This window comes from Salmo trutta, chromosome 9, assembly GCF_901001165.1.
Source record: "Salmo trutta chromosome 9, fSalTru1.1, whole genome shotgun sequence".
In the NCBI taxonomy this organism is placed as follows: domain Eukaryota; kingdom Metazoa; phylum Chordata; class Actinopteri; order Salmoniformes; family Salmonidae; genus Salmo; species Salmo trutta.
This window is the reverse complement of record NC_042965.1, coordinates 12049655-12068713: the sequence shown is the minus strand read 5'-3', so window position 1 is coordinate 12068713 and position 19059 is coordinate 12049655. Positions and strand designations below refer to the sequence as shown.

General features: G+C 42.2%; 1 protein-coding gene across 1 annotated transcript; it reads right to left on the bottom strand.

Moving 5' to 3' along the window:
• Positions 1-612: 612 nt before the first annotated feature.
• Positions 613-18591, bottom strand: LOC115199889 (glycine dehydrogenase (decarboxylating), mitochondrial). The gene is made up of 25 exons (XM_029762423.1): positions 17975-18591; positions 17720-17798; positions 13792-13927; positions 13179-13343; positions 12919-12996; positions 12669-12816; positions 12135-12331; positions 11856-11952; positions 10875-10980; positions 10515-10654; positions 9997-10077; positions 9737-9834; positions 9289-9373; positions 9097-9138; positions 8458-8600; positions 7964-8039; positions 6513-6638; positions 6115-6264; positions 4351-4463; positions 3913-4054; positions 3599-3710; positions 3392-3487; positions 2938-3110; positions 2616-2696; positions 613-2427 (listed from the first exon to the last, which is right to left on the bottom strand). Exons 1-25 carry the CDS (start codon positions 18257-18259, stop codon positions 2287-2289), a joined length of 3090 nt encoding a protein of 1029 aa, XP_029618283.1. The 5' UTR covers positions 18260-18591; the 3' UTR covers positions 613-2286.
• Between the last annotated feature and the right edge of the window lie 468 nt (positions 18592-19059).

Below are 19059 nucleotides of genomic sequence, written 5' to 3'. Positions count from 1 at the left end.
TACAGAGAGATCCTGCTCCAGAGCGCTCAGGACCTCAGACTGGGGGCGTAGGTTCACCTTCCAACAGGACAACGACCCTAAGCACACAGCCAAGACAATGCATGAGTGGCTTCGGGACACGTCTCGGATTGTCCTTGAGTGGCCCCGCCAGAGCCTGGACTTGAACCTGATCTAACATCTCTCGAGAGACCTGAAAATGAATTTGGCAAAATGTCTAAAAACCTGCTTTTGCTTTGTCATTATGGAGTATTGTTGGTAGATTGATGAGGGGAAAAAACGATTTAAATACATTTTAGAATAACATGCTGACCAGAACACACGCGTGAGTCTGCGTGCACTATCGCACGCATGTTGATTTTGTCCCCCCACACCAGATGCAATCAGGACACGCAGGTTGAAATATCAATACAAACTCAGAACCAATTATATTCATTTGGGGACAGGTTGAAAAGCATTAAACATTTATGGCAATTTAGCTAGCTAGCTTGCTGTTGCTAGCTAATTTGTCCTGGGATATAAACATTGGTTGTTATTTTAACATTACAAAATGTGGAAAAAGTCAAAGGATCTGAATACTTTCTGAATGCACTGTACTTGTTGACTCAAGACATTTTAGCTTTTAATTTGAATGAATTTGTACAAATTTCAAAAACAATTCCACTTTGACATTATTGGTATTGTGTGTAGGCCAGTGACAAGACAAATGTAATCAATTTAACATTTTGGCTGTAACACAACAAAATGTGGAAAATGTCAAGGGGTGTAAAAAAGAAAAATAAGTTAGTCTCAGGAGGCTCAACTTGACTGTCTTTCTTTCACTTAAACAATGGGGAGGAACCAGGGGCCGGATTCACAAAACACTTCTTACACAAAAACTTAAGAACTTCTTATATTTTCTTAAGATAGTTTGTAAGTGCAATATCTTAAGATTTAATGATTTTGTTATGAACTTTCCAAATATCTTCTTATGAATCTTCTTAAGATGTTTGTTGCTAGGTAACCAATTTAGCTAGCTATCTAGTTAGCAATGGCAATCATGTTAGCATATTTCATACTGAGATTACTGTTCTAAAACATGTTCTTTCTTCTTAAGTCTATAGTTAAGGAAAAAATGGCAGTTAAGAAATGTCTTCTTAATAAGGTTTTGGGAATCTGGCCCCAGATGATAAAATTTAGGCAACCGGAATTCTTAGCAGTTTGGTTGTTTTCACATAAAAAAAAAATACTAAATAAAACCTGCCCAATGGGGCAACCTCAGAGTAGGACTGCTCACTTGCCCCAGGCAATAGGGGAATCCTTAATGTCAATCCCCAAAACTTTAGCACCGTGTGGGGAGTTAAAAAGCAGATGGGGTAAAAATAGGGTGTCTTAAGCAATGGAAAAATGCCATAGCTTCTTGCATACAGTAAGTGTAAGTATTACTTTAAACTAGTCATGCACCCACAACAGTTCCATTGATTGTGCTTTCACAATGACACAAAATAGATTTTCTGAGGCAAAGCAAAAAAATGATCACCAAATAGGATTAACCATATTAAGAAAATGAAGGAACTTCCCTTAGGTTCTCATTCCATGTCTGTGGGCAGACTGAAAAGGACATTCATTCTTTTGAACTGTAATACTTTAAAAGCCAATTCATTAGCATCAAAGACTGAACACAGGACAGTTACGAGAACTGTAATTTTCACTTATTATTTTTCACCCAATTATATAATGTAATCTGGTGATAAAAAACCTCTCAATGTCCAGATGTATTAGTATTGTGTCCCACAGAACAAATCATGTGGCAAACCATGTGAGACAGAACAAGTGCTGGTATTCCAACAGTCACATCTAGCTGGCAGTCTACTTCCAAAACTGAACAAGAAAAGATCCAGACAATCAATGTTTATTACAACTATGTTTCCTAACAAGTAATTTAAAGATTATTAACTTTCTTTATCCCCAAAAACTATTAACATCAAGACTAACGTTAGCATAAGTAATTAGGCAAACAAGTGTCAAAATACACATTTAAAAATGTTCATACACGAAACAGATGGCAAATAAAGAACAACCCTACACAAGTTGAGATATACGTTTTTTTGGCCGATCCTAGACTTTAGAGAATAAAACAGCATGAAGGGAGAGTCAAGGCAACTATTTGTACAACATAGAATATAGACAGAGTTGAGGCACCAAGGGCACATCACGGAAATACAGAAAAAAGATACACAACTCTTCATGGACTTTCAGAATATGGAAGTGTGATGAACGATGAGGGCTGGTATAACAGAGGCGTTAGTGTCATGAGGAAGCTCTCTTCTCCTCATATGGTGACTCGTACACATCCATAGGGGGGCAAGTGCAGACCAAGTGCTGGTCACCGTATATGTCGTCGATCCTGGAGATGGATGGCCAGAACTTGGTCTCTGGCCTCACAAATGGCTGGAAGTTTTAAAATGAGAAACATTTGTGTTTACCATGCTTACAATTTGTTAACATTAATACAGAGAGAGTCAAATAATCTGTGTATAATGATTTTGGTAAATCAAATTGTAAACAGAGCCATTTTTTCCTCAGGGGAAGTGGAGTTGGTAGTGTGTGTTGTGATGTTTTCCAGAGGGAAGACTCACCAGGGGGAAAGCAGCGTACTCCCTGGAGTAGGGCCTGTCCCAGGTGGAGGAGGTGATGCTCGCCAGGGAGTGAGGGGCCATCTGTGGACACAGACAGACCCAAGTAAACACCTATTTTAGCTGCTCTGGCAACATACCTCAACTCTTGCTACATTTAGGTCCTATGAATAAAGCACACAAGGCTATCACACACACACACACACACACACCTATTTAATTGAGGAAAATAACTATGAGTTTATAGACCATTGTACGTAGCTGATTGCATGGCTTAATACACAGAGTGTAAATTGTGTCTATGAGTCAGGCCAGTGCAGTGCACCTTCAGTGGGTTAACGCGGGCATCCATCCTGCCTTCCTCAATGTCTGCTATTTCCTGTCTGATTCCCATCAACGCATCACAGAAGCGGTCCATCTCTGCCTTGTCCTCCGATTCCGTGGGCTCGATCATCAGGGTTCCTGCCACGGGCCACGACATGGTGGGTGCATGGAAACCTGGCCAGGGTCAGATACAGAGGGGGATGAGGAGAGGCCTCAGTTAAATAAAAAAATGTAAAAAACATTACTTGAAATATATGTACTTAAGTAAGCAGGTCCTGTGTGTGGAATGTGGGGGATACATACATACATATATATATATATATATACATATATATTTTTTTGCAATTATTTTTTGCATAAGATACAGAAAGAGACAGAAGTAGACCCTGTTGACTTTTAAGCAGTACCAAACTATCCGTAAATGCAATGTTGTGAATATCCATGTTCCAGCTCACCATAATCCTGTAGCCTTTTTGCCACATCCACCGCTTCAATGTTGGCGGTCTTCTTGAATGGCCTCACATCCAAAATAAATTCGTGGGCACAAAAACCTGTGGACCCCAAAAAAATCTGTGTTAAGAAAATCAACATTTGCTAGTGTTGGCCGATTACTGATGGACACAGGACACCATACTTGGGTGAATAGGACCAATACCACTCACCTTTCCTGCCTTTGAAGAGGATCTTGTAGTGGCTCTCTAATCTCTTGGCCATGTAATTGGCATTAAGGATAGCCACCTCTGTGGCATGAACCAGTCCCTTGGCTCCCATCATCTACACAGTAGGATCCAAAAGGGTGTCAACGCATGTACTAAACTGGTACGGCCCCACTTCAGTTGCATGTTTTTTCTGCTGCATTTGCCTATAAAGACCTTTTAAGTAACACCAATAGCACTATTCTAACAAATCTATCATTATCTTTATTTACATTTCATGGCACTGAACCATAGGATAGTTACAGTACACTGGTGCTGACCTTGATGTAAGCCCAAGAGATGGGCAGAATGGCACTGGAGCCCCAGGGGGCAGCACTGATGGTGCCCAGGGAGCTGGACATGTTGCCTGCTGACATGCTGACCACTGGGTGGCAGGGCAGGAACGGGGCGAGGTGCTCCTTCCTGTTCAACATGCACTCCATTAAGTCATCAAAAGTCATTCATTGTTCACTTTTAAGTCGTGTTTTGCACAAAAAGATTGTGCCAGTAGTGTTTCCTTACCATGTATGCACGCATTACTGAGTCACTTCAGATAAAAGTGTCTACTAAATGGCATACATATATTATGTGACCTGACCAGGACAAAACTCCCCATTTATAATGGATTTGGCCAGTTATATTGCTTTGGGCAGGTTCAGTTTTTGTACTTAGTCCATTACTGTGCATTTGATGGAAATAATCCCGTTATGGTCACTTACACTCCGATAGGTCCCATCCCTGGTCCTCCACCCCCGTGGGGGATACAGAAGGTCTTGTGGAGGTTCAAGTGAGACACGTCAGATCCGTAGTCACCAGGACGACACAAGCCCACCTGTAGAGAGCAGAGCAGGCAGGAGAGAGAGAGGAGATTACAGGGTGATAGAAAGGCAATGCTCCAAAGTTACATTTCCTCTTATCTGCAGAAGTGGGTGCTGTAATTGGTGGAGGGTAAAATGCATTCAAAATAATCTTTCAAACATAATTGCTCAAATACTTGATCCTGCCTGGAGTACCAAATGTTTGTTTATTTGCACGTTTGGGACTACTGCATTGCTTCTGTTGCCCCAGGCAAGCTCTATGAAGCACAGCCTAACTATGTGAATGATTTGAAATACTATTTGAATCCATGTCTGCAATGCACGAGGTAGTGAAACATGTTATTCATATGAAAGAGGGTTTCCCCCCCCACCACTCCACATCGAAATATCTCTGCCCTTAGGATCCTGTGTAGACTAACTATGCAAGAGGCCACTGCTGACAGGGGAGGAAAAGCATGATAAAGTTGACCTCTGCTCAAGAAAGGAATTTTGGGGTGTGGCGCTCAGACCGATGGCTATTGGTGCAAGGAGGTTTGAAGAAATGCGTAATCTGCATTTTTCACAGACTTGTGGTCAAAGGTGTGTACTGTACGCTGTGGAATAGTCACCGCACGCCCATGCGCTCCCTGGGAGCCTTGTAAAAATGCCATGTTCAAATGCCTCAAATAAATAACTAAATAATATACACTACATGACCAAAAGTAGTGTTGAAAAGTATGTGGACAACTGCTCGTCGAACACCTCTTTCCAAAATCATGGGCATTAATATGGAGTTGATCCCCTTTTTGCTGCTAGAACAGCCTCCACTCTTCTGGGAAGTCTTTCCACTAGATGTTGGAACATTGCTTTGGGGACTTGCTTCTATTCAGCCAAAAGAGCATTAGTGAGGTCGGGCGATTAGGCCTTGCTCACAGTCGGCATTCCAATTCATCCCAAAGGTGTTCGATGGGGTTGAGGTCACACCAATCTCGACAAACCACTTCTGTATGCACCTCGCGTTGTGCACAGGGGCATTATCATGCTGAAACAGGAAAGGAACTTCCCCAAACTGTTGCCAAAAAGTCAGAAGCACAGAATCGTCTAGAATGTCATTGTATGCTGTAGCATTAAGATTTCCCTTCACTGGAACCAAGCCCACACCATGAAAAACAGCCCCTAGACATTTCCACTTCACAATAACAGCACTTACAGTTGACCGGGGCAACTCTAGCAGTTTGACAAACTGACTTATTGGAAAGGTGGCATCCTATGACGGTGCCACGTTGAAAGTCACTGAGCTCTTCAGTAAGGCCATTCTACTGCCAATGTTTGTCTATGGAAATTGCATGGCTGTGTGCTTGATTATGTATGCAACGGGTGTGGCTGAAATAGCCAAATCCACTCATTTGAAGGGGTGTCCACATTCTTGTGTGTGTGTGTATACACACACGCACACAGTATCTCAACTAACTCAAATCATTTATGGTTGATGGGTCCATGATTCAGTTAACACCTGGATAAGCAACCCAATGTGTTATTTTCATTATTTTAGCAAAAAGGGTTAAAGTTTTACTATACAAAATAGTTTATATAAACACACTGTTCAACTTAAAAAGTATCTATGCAGTATATCCACACAAAAACATACTTTATGAGCAAGGTGACAAGCGTATACTCTTCTCTCACCTGTGCGTTCATATTAGCACCGTCCAGGTAGACCTGTCCTCCGTTCTGGTGGATGAGATTGCAAACATCATCAATGCTCTCCTCAAACACACCAAAGGTGGAGGGGTACGTGATCATCATGGCTGCCAGGTTAGCCTTGTGTTTGTCCACCTAAGAGAGGAATAATGGGTTAGTCTGTGTGACTGCAATGCGAGAGGCCACTTTTAAGGGGGCTAATTCACTGCTGGTTGCACGACCGGTAGATAGTGACCACCGACTCTCTGGCCATCATGTTTCTCAATTATTCTTTGTGCCTAGATTTAAAAGCATTTGAGGGGATACTCAAGATCATTGGTTATATTGAAAGGCTCTTCTGTAACAGTGAGCTTATTATCAGAATGGCTCCAACCAGCTATTACCAGATCTTTGAGGTTTGCCATGTCAATGTTGCCATCCTTGTCCACCTCCACCACCTGCACCTTCATGCCAGCCATCTGGGCACTGGCTGGGTTGGTGCCATGGGCTGACTTGGGGATCAGACAAACCTGAGCAAAATAGAAAACATCAAAGACAGTTACAATCAGACCATCACAAAGTAAAAGAGAGCCAACTAGGCCTAAGCAAGTCAACCATTACAGCGTTAGAGTCCTAACATTTCTTTGTGCAAATCTCCAAGTGACATCAATGCAAAATATGTAATCAGCTGATTTTATCCCTTATTAGGTGACTTATTTATACATTTTCAACAATGTCACAGGGACACGAATACCTGTGTGTTTATTGGGTAACATTTACATTTCCCCCCTGACGGGAAAAACAGCCGCGCTCAATCAGTTTTGCCCATGACTTGCTGATCCCAAAGTCTTAAAATCACCAAATATGGGATCTTGAAATCAAGTAACCTCCAGGTAGTGTTGGGTTTTCTGTCCTTTATTTGCACAACTTTGGACATTGACTGTTTGAAAAGCTCACACCACTATCTAAGATGTGCTTATAAGGGAGTTGTTATTTTTGATAGTGGTGGGAGCTCTTGAAACAAATGGCAAATTACAAAACGGGAAATCTACTTGAACACCCAGTCTTATCTCCAGTCACGGTTGTGATACTTAGATTTACATTTGAGTAATTTAGCAGACGCTCTCATCCAGAGCTAGTCTACTTGAGGACTTTCAAACAGTTCCTGTATAAGTATCCAAAACGCACTATTCTTCAGAAGGCTTTTCCAATACAATGTCTGTCGGCAAACGAGTGGATGATTATCTTTGCCATCATACCTATAAGCGGTCTGTACCTAAAACAAGTCTCTTGATGGCTTTACATGCGCTGATAAAAAAATGATTGTAGGCAGGTCTAAGTATCCAGTGCGCAATACCATGTGACACGCTTATTACAGGCTGTTCAAAAGGGAAATGGCTGACTACAGCAAACATTCAGGCTGAACATTTATTAGGGTCTTCATTTATAGTACATACACACCCACATTTCTGACAATATACTCCCAAAAATAATTCTGTAATTTTATAATATACATTTTATTGCGATAACAATTAACAAAGGGTGGACATACTAGCCTAGAGGTTAGAGCGTTGGGCCAGTAACCGAAAGCTGACAAGGTAAAAATCTGTCGTTCTGCCACTGAGCGAGGCAGTTAACCCACTGTTCCCCGGGCGCAGAAGATGTGGATGTCGATTATGGCAGCCCCCTGCACCTCTCTGATTCGGAGGGGTTGGGTTAAATGCGGAAGACACACTTCAGTTGTACAACTGACTAGGTATCCCCGTTTCCCGATCCCATACTGCATGACTCTGCAGGGCCTAGTACGTATGCTAGCAAAAATGAGTGTGTTTCGTTTCATTAGAACCATACTTACTGTTCTATGGGCATCTCCTTTAGAGTTCAGGTAGGCTTTGATGGCAGCGAGGCCAGCGTATTCTCCCTGAGCACCACTAAAAGACAAGGTCATCCAGTTTGTTAATGTACCAGCCACATGCTCAGAAACATGTGCCCAGTGAAGTCCTGTCTCAGCATAATCATCAAACGTACCAAGTTCTAAGGTAGGTCAATGGGCTTTACAGTAACTGTAAAGGGAAAGCATAGACTAAGTTGAACAACCATACCGCTATCTTTCCATCTAGGCCAATGTCGCACGGTGTGCTATACATCAGCCCAGATAATACTGAATACGTGTGTGTGTGGGGGGGGGGCTTTGATAGTTAAATGATCAAGTAAAATGACCTGAACTAAATCCAAGAATCCATTGACAGTGGGGTAAATCACAGTTTGGTAAATCACGCTCAGATGATGTGTGGGAAACTGACATCCCAGTTGGTCATGAATCCCCCCCCCCCTCAGTGAGGGGCTTACCTGTTGGGTTGGAAGGAGATCTTGTCATAGCCAGTCACCTCACAGAGGTCCTTCTCCAGCTGCCTGAAGAGCAGCTGGTAACCCTCAGCCTGGTCCAGGGGACAGAAGGGGTGAAGGTTGGCAAACTCATTCCAGGTGATGGGCTAAAACAGTTGGAAAGAGGGAACAATGGGAAAAATAGTCATAACAAGGTAACCTAAAGTGTTCTTCGGAACACCACCATTAGAAATGACTGTAGTAATCAGGGTAAAAAGGGGACATACACAGAGTGTACAAAACATGAAAGCTATGATCCCTTATTGATGTCACCTGTTAAATCCAATTCAGTCAGTGTAGATGAAGAGGAGAGGTTAAAGAAGGATTTTTTTCACTCAATACTAGGGAGGTGTATTAATGTTTTGTACAAGGAGAGATATTAACCAGGGTTGGGTTCAATTAAAATTGAAGGTAGTCAATTCAGGCACTGATTGGATATTAAAATAATAAAAATAAACTTTAAATAAATAGCTTTTACTTTTAAGTTTATTGAGAAATCATTAAATACATGCCCTTTTTTTAATTATTGAACTGGAATTTCAGTTTATGTCCTGAATTGACTGCCTTTAATTCAAATTTACCCTAACCCTGTTATTAACTCACCATGAGCTCTGAAGAACTGTTCAGCTTCATTGTGCAGGAACCCTGACATGGCAAACAAAATCGATATTAAAAATGATGATAGCCCACTAATCTTTACAGTGGTTTGCAGTGTTTTTGTGTAGTATTCAGATCATGTGAAAAGCACCATGTCTAAAGTAAAACATGTCTTCTTTGCTTTCCCATGAGACTCACCAGTGGGATCATGCTGTGAACCAGAGAGATGTCCTTGTTCTCCAGGCGTTTCATGTAGCGCACAATGTTGGTCTCGGAGTGGTAACTGCACGGGAACGAAGAATCAGAGTGAATCAAGATTATAAGACACGTTTTAGGCCTAATATGTTATTTCACTTCTAAAACCTTAGGTCTAAAACCCTGTATTATCACTTACAGTACATGCGTAAACATCCTTATGTTAGCTGTGCAAGGATATATTCTATCAGGAATCAAGTGCAGTTTGGGACAACAGAAATAACTAATCAATATGGAAGGTCAGCTCATGTCTCTCACCATTCTGGTGTCATACTGATAATATTATCGTAGCTGAGAACACAAGTCATAATAACAATTATGGCATATCAAGCATCATCCTCATCACGCCCAGGACAGTACTGGAATTTGAGTTCGTTACAAACAGACCAACCTGTTGAAGACTGCGTGGGTGAGGTACTTGCTGGTCCTCTTGAAAGGACTACCCATAATGCCTTTCACCCTTTCACCCATCTTTTCAGCAATGAGCTCCTGTAAATTGAGATTTAATGGAATTATATATGGGATAGCTGAAATCAAAGTTTTTGTCCCATGGCTTCAAGATGCATCTTTTGCACTAACTCTCAAGATAGCAACCGGGTCAATGCGGAGTTTATGCATACTCCTATACGGAATATTGAAATCAAAACATACCGCTGAGGATTCACATCCAAAGACCCAGAGCAGATCGTCCAAGTCCCTCTCTTTCACCGTCTCATCCAGAGACACACCTAACTAGGGAAACACAGACATCATTTCAGAGTGAAAGAAATGTGTGTGTATGTAAAGCATAAATAAACATGGCCACATGTGGCTTATTCACAGGGGTGCCAATTCTACAATGCTGCAGATAGATATTTAATGAGTAGAGCTCAAATGACTCTACAATACATTTCTATCTGAACGTTCTGTAACACTTCACCATCCGGAACTAGCCCCTGGTTTTATCTATAGTGGGGACTCAATGTAAGAGTATCTATGCTTCCGTGTGCTTTATTTACAAAATGATTCGACAACGTATTCTAAGGGTCAAACATTGTCAATAAAGCACATGGGAGCATGGACTGAAGTGTGATGAGTGTTTTGTTGTACCTTTGTTGACCTGCTTACAGTAGGAACACTGGATGGACGCGCATGTAATCTGTTCCTAAACCGTATCTGGTACTACTCACCACTCCCTCGCCATAAACACGCAGGTTGATCTCTCTCTGGACAGCCCTCGCCAGGATGTCCTTGGCTGCCACACTGCAGCCAACCTTCAGCGTGTCAAAGAACATCTCGCTGTGCAGCCTGTGTCCGGCCCGCTTCAGACCTGATACAAAGGGAGGGAGAGAAAGGCATTTCTAAAATCTCATAATTTATCTAAAGAGAAGCAATGTTACTATTTCTTTCTCAATACACGTTTGTGATTGAATTAGGTCACGGTTGATTGACATAAGCCCTAAGTGTTGTGATGTAAGAGAAGAGTTGGCAGATATAAAGCAATGCACTGCTAAAATGAATATGTGCAGTGAGTGTGTTGGAGGACATACCCTCAGCCAGGATCAGTGCAGCATTATGTGTCCTCTCAGCAATGTGCTTTAAGCCCTGGGGTCCATGATACACTCCAAACATGGCTGCCATGTTGGCCAGCAGAGCCTGAAAGAGACATATACAGTTCGAAGGTGAGAGAAAGTTGTTTAAAAATATACTTCGAAAAACGCAGACAACCATTACATCTAGTTTATTTTTTATTTTAAATTTACACAGAAAAACTGCTCCGGGGCAAAGTGTGTCGGTATTGTAAGGAGGCTCAGTGTGTCGGTATTGTAAGGAGGCTCAGTGTGTCGGTATTGTAAGGAGGCTCAGTGTGTCGGTATTGTAAGGAGGCTCAGTGTGTCGGTATTGGATGGAGGCTCAGTGTGTCATGTTAGGTTCTTATTTTTCAGAGTAAGTAACTCACGGACACTAGAGAAGCTTTAACCAAGTTTAATTCTTCCCAAGGGACCTGTACAGCTGTAATTCAGACAGAAAAACATTTCTCACCATCACAGTTATATACATCCCACTTAAGACACTCCTCCTTCTCTCCAATCCTTACATCCTATGGTTCAACAGGAAGAGGGTTAAAAGGGTAACAGGATACCAAACCCTTATTACTCCCTTAAGGGAATCTGTCCACACCTCCTGACCTCAACCCCTCCTTCACCGAATCCACAGATGTGCATCTGTCTCCCCCATCTCAACACGTTGCTCTCCTCCCTTCCACCCAACACATTCCAAAGCTATCCGTCTTCCTACAGAGAACCCTTAACTTCTGACATAAACCCAGTCTCTTTCACTCTTCCTATTCCAGGCTTCTTCTCTATCATTTATTTCATATCTCAATGTTCAAAGTTTAGCCGATTCCAACAGTCAATATTGGATGGAGGCTCAGTGTGTCAATATTGGATGGAGGCTCAGTGTGTCAATATTGGATGGAGGCTCAGTGTGTCAATATTGGATGGAGGCTCAGTGTGTCGGTTGTACAGTACCTGCGCAGTGCAGATGTTACTTGTGGCCTTGTCTCTGCGGATGTGCTGCTCTCTGGTCTGCAGGGCCAGGCGGTACACCTCCTTACCAGCGGCATCCCTGCAGGTGAAAAAGGGACATTTAAAACAAATGTACATCAAGATATTTTCTTTATGTATGTATGCATGTGTCTTTTAGACTGTGAATCTCAATATGCTGCTTATATTTCCCAACATTGAACAACTTCAAGAGATCTGACTTCCATTCTGAACAGGGCCGATGTGAATCTCAAGGGCTCTCACCTAGTCACTCCCACCATCCTGCCAGGCATCATCCTGACCAGGTTTTCTTTGACAGAGAAGAAGGCAGCGTGGGGACCACCATAGCAGAGAGGTACCCCGAACCTCTGGGAGCTGCCCAGGGCGATGTCCACCCCAAACTCTCCAGGGGGGCGTAGCACACACAGGGCCAGCAGGTCAGTGGCACAGCAAGCCAGAGCCTACAGGGATGAGAGATGGTGAGCCTTCATACACTTAGGTACCAAACTGGAATCACCACATCCTATACTGTTCAACCAAAGACCTGCATCAAAGTGAATCACTGTGAATATATGTGGCGTAGCAAGAAGGGATCCTTTCCTACCAAACCAGGAGCGACAAATCCAAAATAAGTCTACCAAACCCACACCCCAATTTACTTGAAGATATATTTTATTTAACCTTTATTTAACTAGGCAAGTCAGTTAAGAACAAATTCTTATTTTCAATGACGGCCTAGGAACAGTGGGTTAACTGCCTTGTTCAGGGGCAGAACGTCAGACATGGCGGCTCTCTTACCCCTCCCTTGTGAGCGCGGTCCACCAGCGCGGTTAAGTCCTCCACTCTGCCGTCGGTGTCTGGGTACTGGAACAGCACCCCGCTCACATCCTTCCCACTGAAGTCCATCTCATGAGGCAGCTTCAGCATTGTCTTCACCCCGATGTAGCTGTTAGTCAACAATCACAGAGCAGAGCACCTAATAGTGAGGATGCTGCTTTTGGTACACAGTTCTAACCTTGTTCCTGAAGTATTGAAAGGATGCCCATACTTGGCTCTTGTCTGCACTACAGCGATCGTCTGAGGATGGCAACGTGGGTCAATGTAGAACGTCCTTCTCTTGTTCTGTCTGTGGGGAGCGTGTAACAAAAAAAATTATGAACACCTGTAGGGCCAGGAGTTTTTCCTGACTAAGCCTGGGCCTGGGCCCAATTTATAGACTACAACTAGACCCTATACATGAACTTTACTAAATTAACTGTCCTTTAATGGTCAACCACTCTCTCCCACTTGTGTTTATTCTCGCCTCACCTATGGCAGAGCTGCATGGCCTCGGCGGCAGCTGTTGCCTCATCCAACAGAGAGGCGTTGGCTACAGCCATGCCCGTGATGTCACAGATCATGGTCTGGTAGTTGAGCAGACTCTCCAGGCGACCTTGAGCCACCTCGGGCTGATAGGGGGTGTACTGAGTCACCCTGACGAGAAGAGGATACAGAGAAATCATTAAAAGATACCCAGAAAAACAAGCTGGTTTTCAAGGAATCAAGACACTAGGCAGACGTGAGTGGAAGTTTACGAAGATAAAAAGAAAAATGCATTTGTAAAATGTAAAATCAAAGTGTTATGATTGAGAGTCTTGTCTCGTTTTAAGTTGAACAAATATGGATCACAAGATTCCACATGTGAGCATGTAATTTAATCCAGTGCAAACCTAATACTGGAAACTTGAGCATCAAGTCACAAGATTTCTGATTAGGGGCAAGTTCTTCTGCAATGTCGCAATTAGTGCTTTAATGACTAACAGAAGCCCATACATATACACACCTTGAGTACACAATCAAATATAGCATGCCCTACTAAATGGGGACAACTTGGCTACAAGAAGAACATATCCCTCTGTGTGTGTGTCAAAGTGGCCCTTACCATCCCGAATTCTCTAGAAGGTTTCTCTGTATAACTGGAGGCACGGAGCAGTTGTAGTAGCCCATTCCGATGTAAGACCTCCACACCTTGTTCTTTGATGCAATCTTTTGGAGATGGTCCAAGACTTCATTCTCGCCTAGAGAAATAGCCATCACAATTGGTATCACATGCATTTGAGACAAAAAAATGCATTTCAATAAAAAGGAATTTCTGATGTGTATGATGTATGTTTTCTTATTGGTTTGATTTAAATGAATAAAAATGCATCTTCATTTCAACTGCAAAACAGCACGAGATTGATGGCATCTTCTCTCCCATCTAGGCAGGTGGCTGCATTATGATTCCGGATCATCCTGACTCAGTCAGGATGGGGATGAGGCTTGCATGAAACCAACTTGAAAATGATTTTACACATCCATTTTCTGAACAACCCACCAAAACAAATGGGCAGTGACATCATATAGCATCAGATTTGCTTTCAAAATGGAGTGGATAGGAATTTAAACTAAACAGCTTTATGTGATTGGATGTGTAATCCACATCTCTGCGTGTCATGTTGTGTGAACTGTATACAACATTTTGGTACATGTCGAATGCATTTTCATTTGGTCATCATATTTCTATGCATTGGCGGGGACAATTATGTGCAACATATGGTCCCTTTCCCGATGGTTAGTTATCTAGCCTAATTCCTCAGTGCTGTGGCGGAGATCAGCCAATACACACAGAGACACTGGAATTCCTCAGGCATTCCATTGCTGCTTAGCAACTCCCTCAGCAAAGAATGGACAACACGACCCCTCTGAACCGAGTGGCCAAACTGCGCTCATATTCAGGATGAGCATTTCTCCTGTTATACACCACACAAAGATGTGAACATTTGCGGTTTGAATTTAGGTGGCACAAGACGTTTTTACTGGAAATCCATCCTGCATTTAAAAATGTGACGCTTTAGGACACAGCAGCACAAGATGGTGTTTGGAAATATCTAACATTAATAACAAAACAAGTGGAAGCATCATCAGTAGTAGAGGCCAGTGGTTTTGTGTGTGTGGGGCCGTAATGTGGATTTGCACATTTCATCAAAGGGGAGTTTCACTATGGTCGCAAAGATCCTCAAAGCAACAGAAAAGCCTGATTCAGAACCATTGTTGAGGAGAGAATCCCTTGCTGGCTTTGCAAACCAAGCTCCTCCAACCTGAACAAGCAAAAACCAGTATGGCCATCAGTCTGTTCCTTCATGCATGGCTTGCTACATAACGGAACGTGACAGAGGCAGAAAGGAGTGACCGAAGGTGGTATTAAACCCCCCGATCCACGGACCTTATTATCCAACCTAGAATAAGGTCCAAGCAATATTCAGTCAACCATTTTGCAAATAGCAAGTGGCAGATACTGTGTTCTGTTCTAACATGTGACTAGTAGTACAGTGTTATTTCAGAGTACACTAGGCAAAGTCTTCATTACCAATTGAAGGCCTTATTCCTCTCCCCCAAGATGAGCACTTCTGAAATATACTACATGACCAAAAGTATGTGGACACCTGCTCGTCGAACATCTCACTGCAAAATCATGGGCATTAATATGGAGTTGGTCCCCTCTTTGCTGCTGTAACAGCCTCCACTCTCCTGAGAAGGCTTTCCACTAGGTGTTGGAACATTGCTGTGGGGACTTGCTTCCATTCACCCACAAGAGCATTAGTGAGGTCGGGCACTGATGTTGGGCGATTAGGCCTGGCTCGTAATCGACGTTCCAATTCATGCCAAAGATGTTCGACGGGGTTGAGGTCAGGGCTCTGTGCAGGCCAGTCAAGTTCTCCCACACCGATCTCGACAAACCATTTCTTTATGGACCTCGCTTTGTGCATGGTGGCATTGTCATGCTGAAAAAGGAAAGGGCCTTCCTAAAACTGTTTCCACAAAGTCGGAAGCACAGAATCGTCTAGAATGTCATTGAATACTGTAGCATTAAGATTTCCCTTCACTGGAACTAAGGGGCCTATCCTGAACCATGAAGAAAAAACAGCCCCTGACCATTATTCCTTCTCCACCAAACTTTACAATTGGCACTATGCATTAGGGCAGGTAGCGTTCTCTTGGCATCCGCCAAAACCAGCTTCGTCTGTATGACTGCCAGATGGACTTCCGTCTGACTGCTAGAACGCGTTTCCACTGCTCCAGCGTCCAATGGCGGTGAGCTTTACACTACTCCAGCCAACATTTGGCATTGCGCATGGTGATCTTAGGCTTTTGTGGGGCTGCTCGGCCACGGAAACCCATGTCATGATGCTCCCCATGAACAGTTATTACGCTGACGTTGCTTCCAGAGTCAGTTTGGAACTCAGTAGTAAGTTTTGCAACGCGCTTCAGCACTCGGCGGTCCCTTCCTGTGAGCTTGTGTGGCCTACCACTTTGTGGCTGAGCCGTTGTTGCTTCTAGATGTTTCCACTTCCCAATAACATCACTTACAGTTGACCGGGGCAGCTCTAGCAGGTCAGAAATTTGACTTGTTGGAAAGGTGGCATCCGATGACGGTGCAACGTTGAAAGTCACTGAGCTCTTCAGTAAGGCCATTCTACTGCCAATGTTTAACTATGGAGATTGCATGGCTGTGTGCTCTATCTTATAAACCTGTCAGCAACGGGTGTGGTTGAAATAGCCAAATCCACTCATTTGAAGGGGTGTCCACACACTTTTGTATATAATATATAGTGTATCAGGATAGTGAAAACAATGACTAATGTAACTAATGTAAAATAGAAAATGATGTAACAATAATACTAGGAATTTTGACAGCTGAGCCGGTTTCACTATTGACCTCTGAAAACAATGTAGTAGTTTGTATGACATTGATTATGGATCACTATCAAATGGAAAGAGCGCATTAGAGCATCAATGCACAGTAGTGAAAATATTGGCAAAATATGTATCATCTATGTTATTACAAATAATTGTCTTAAGCAATACTATTGCGTTTATTTACTTTGCATGTAATGCTTGTCTGTTTAATTGACTTTTGTTTAATTAATTGTATTATGGCCATATTGTCAGTTGCTTCAGAAGTATTGTTTAAATAAATGTCATTTATTATACAAAATAAGATAAAGTGGTAAAACAATCAACTGAACAGGTCCAGAATAGTATGTGTTTAATAGCCTTGTAAATCTCTAGCAAGTGATCTGATATGTCGGTCTCTAATGGAATTATGCAGCATGGGTTTGCTAATGAAATACACCTTGCAAATGTAGATCTGCTGTAGACAAACCATTATTGATAGAAACACGTTTGAAAAGGTCTCACTACTCGCTCAATCAACTGAAATCAGTCTATTATTAAATGTGAAAAATATGTATTCAAGTAAGAAAAATAAAATAAATGCCTAACCCATCAAGGAATCTCATGAAGTTCCTTTTGTACATTTCATTCAACTGTGATGTAATGTTATAACCAGATTGAACTGGAGTTGGGACAGGAGCTCAAGGCTGAACTTTACACTCCAATTGCCATCCTATTAGCATCGGCTTCCCAACTGGAGATTGGTGCTGGTCATTGAGTTTCGCAAAAACAACTCCAAATATGTTCAAAGGAAGACTTAAGGGTGAAGAGCGCTTCACAATGGCACACAATAGGAGTGCAATCTACATTTCAGCCACTCGTTTGGCTTGATTGTAGAATACAATTCAGAGATCAGTAAAATATATTGACAAAACATAAAGAGTGACATATGCAAGATTGATTCATAAATAATCAATTCAAGATGAATTTGTCAGGGATATCAACAGAAATACATTATAACGCACTTGTAAAGAAAAATCACAGGCTAGCAAATTCAGCATTTTATAACATTGATGAGGCAATATATCTATTGAGAACACAAACATCAACAATAACACGTGCTGTCAAAGATGTTGGAAAGAAGAAACACTTACAGAGAGGATCATCCATTTTCATACTTCTTTGAATACGGATGGATTCTGGAACTGTATCTTCTATCAACTGGGCGATCGACTGAAAAGCAATAAATGCTATACAAGTCAAAACCAACTGAACTTGTATAAATAGTTGCACGTTTACTGTATATGGTAAGAAACATGCAAGAGTGCCTGCCATGCATTGAATCGACACATTAGCTTACTTTCTGTCCTATAATTTCTCTCTTTATCCAAAATGTATTTCAATCTTACCTCAAGTCCAAGCACATTCAGCATCTCCCTTTTGTCCCTTTCACCTGGGCCAATGTGCCTCTCTGCAAAATCATCGTGTCTCGGCAGTATTCTGTCTATCTGTCTAGAAGCAGCATAGACTGCAGAAGTCCGTAGACCCCGTACAGTTACACAAGCATTAAGTGTTTGGATTCTATTCTGTTGTTTCCCAAAGATACGGCTTTTACCATTAATGTGTCTGCAAGGTGCATGGGGATTCACAGACTTGGTGAATAGGATCCCCCATGACTTTGCACAGCTTTGCATTTTTAACTCACTAAAACGATAATGTAATATATATATATATTAAAGAAATCCTTCAAGCGGCCGACCTCAACTGAATCCCTCAGACACTGCTCTGCTTTCTCCCAAAGTATCTGCAAACTACTTGAAACTGTTTAATTTATAAACCTGCCCATTCCACAAGAACTAACCAATCGATAAGAGAAAGGTCGCTGAATATGCCAGGCTGCACTGAGCCCGGAGACGGAAGCGAGACATTAAGCTCCTTAATTTTTCTGGTTAAAATACAGTCAATGAAAGCAGACCAGACCCGGTTGCCAATGCATTGGTGCCTATGTGAGAGCCACCCCGTTTAGTAGACACTTTTTTTTCCAATCATAAACGGGACATATATCCACCATCTGTCCCTATACCAACTTTGTGGCTCCCAGATTGCAACCTGCGTTTACACGGGATAGGCCACTATATGGACACGCCGGGTGCCAAATTCATGACGTATATCGCGCAGTTGAGAGATTCGCGCGACTCTTGGCGGCAGTAAAAAAAGCCATCGCCATCTGCACCAATTCAACATAGCCTAGATGTACCTTTTTATTACTTCTAAATAAAATACATTTTTGGGGTGCTCATACACTTACAATTATGTTTTGGTTCTTGCTTCAACGGCGCTAAGATTATATTTGGTTGTGATCTTTGCAAAATAGCTAATTTTGGATGCAGCCATTGTTAGCTAGAATGCTAATGCTCATTGATATCGGCTTTAGCAAAAGCTAGCCGAAGTGTTTGATGGTTGAAGTGTTTAAGTATACTGAACAAAAATATAA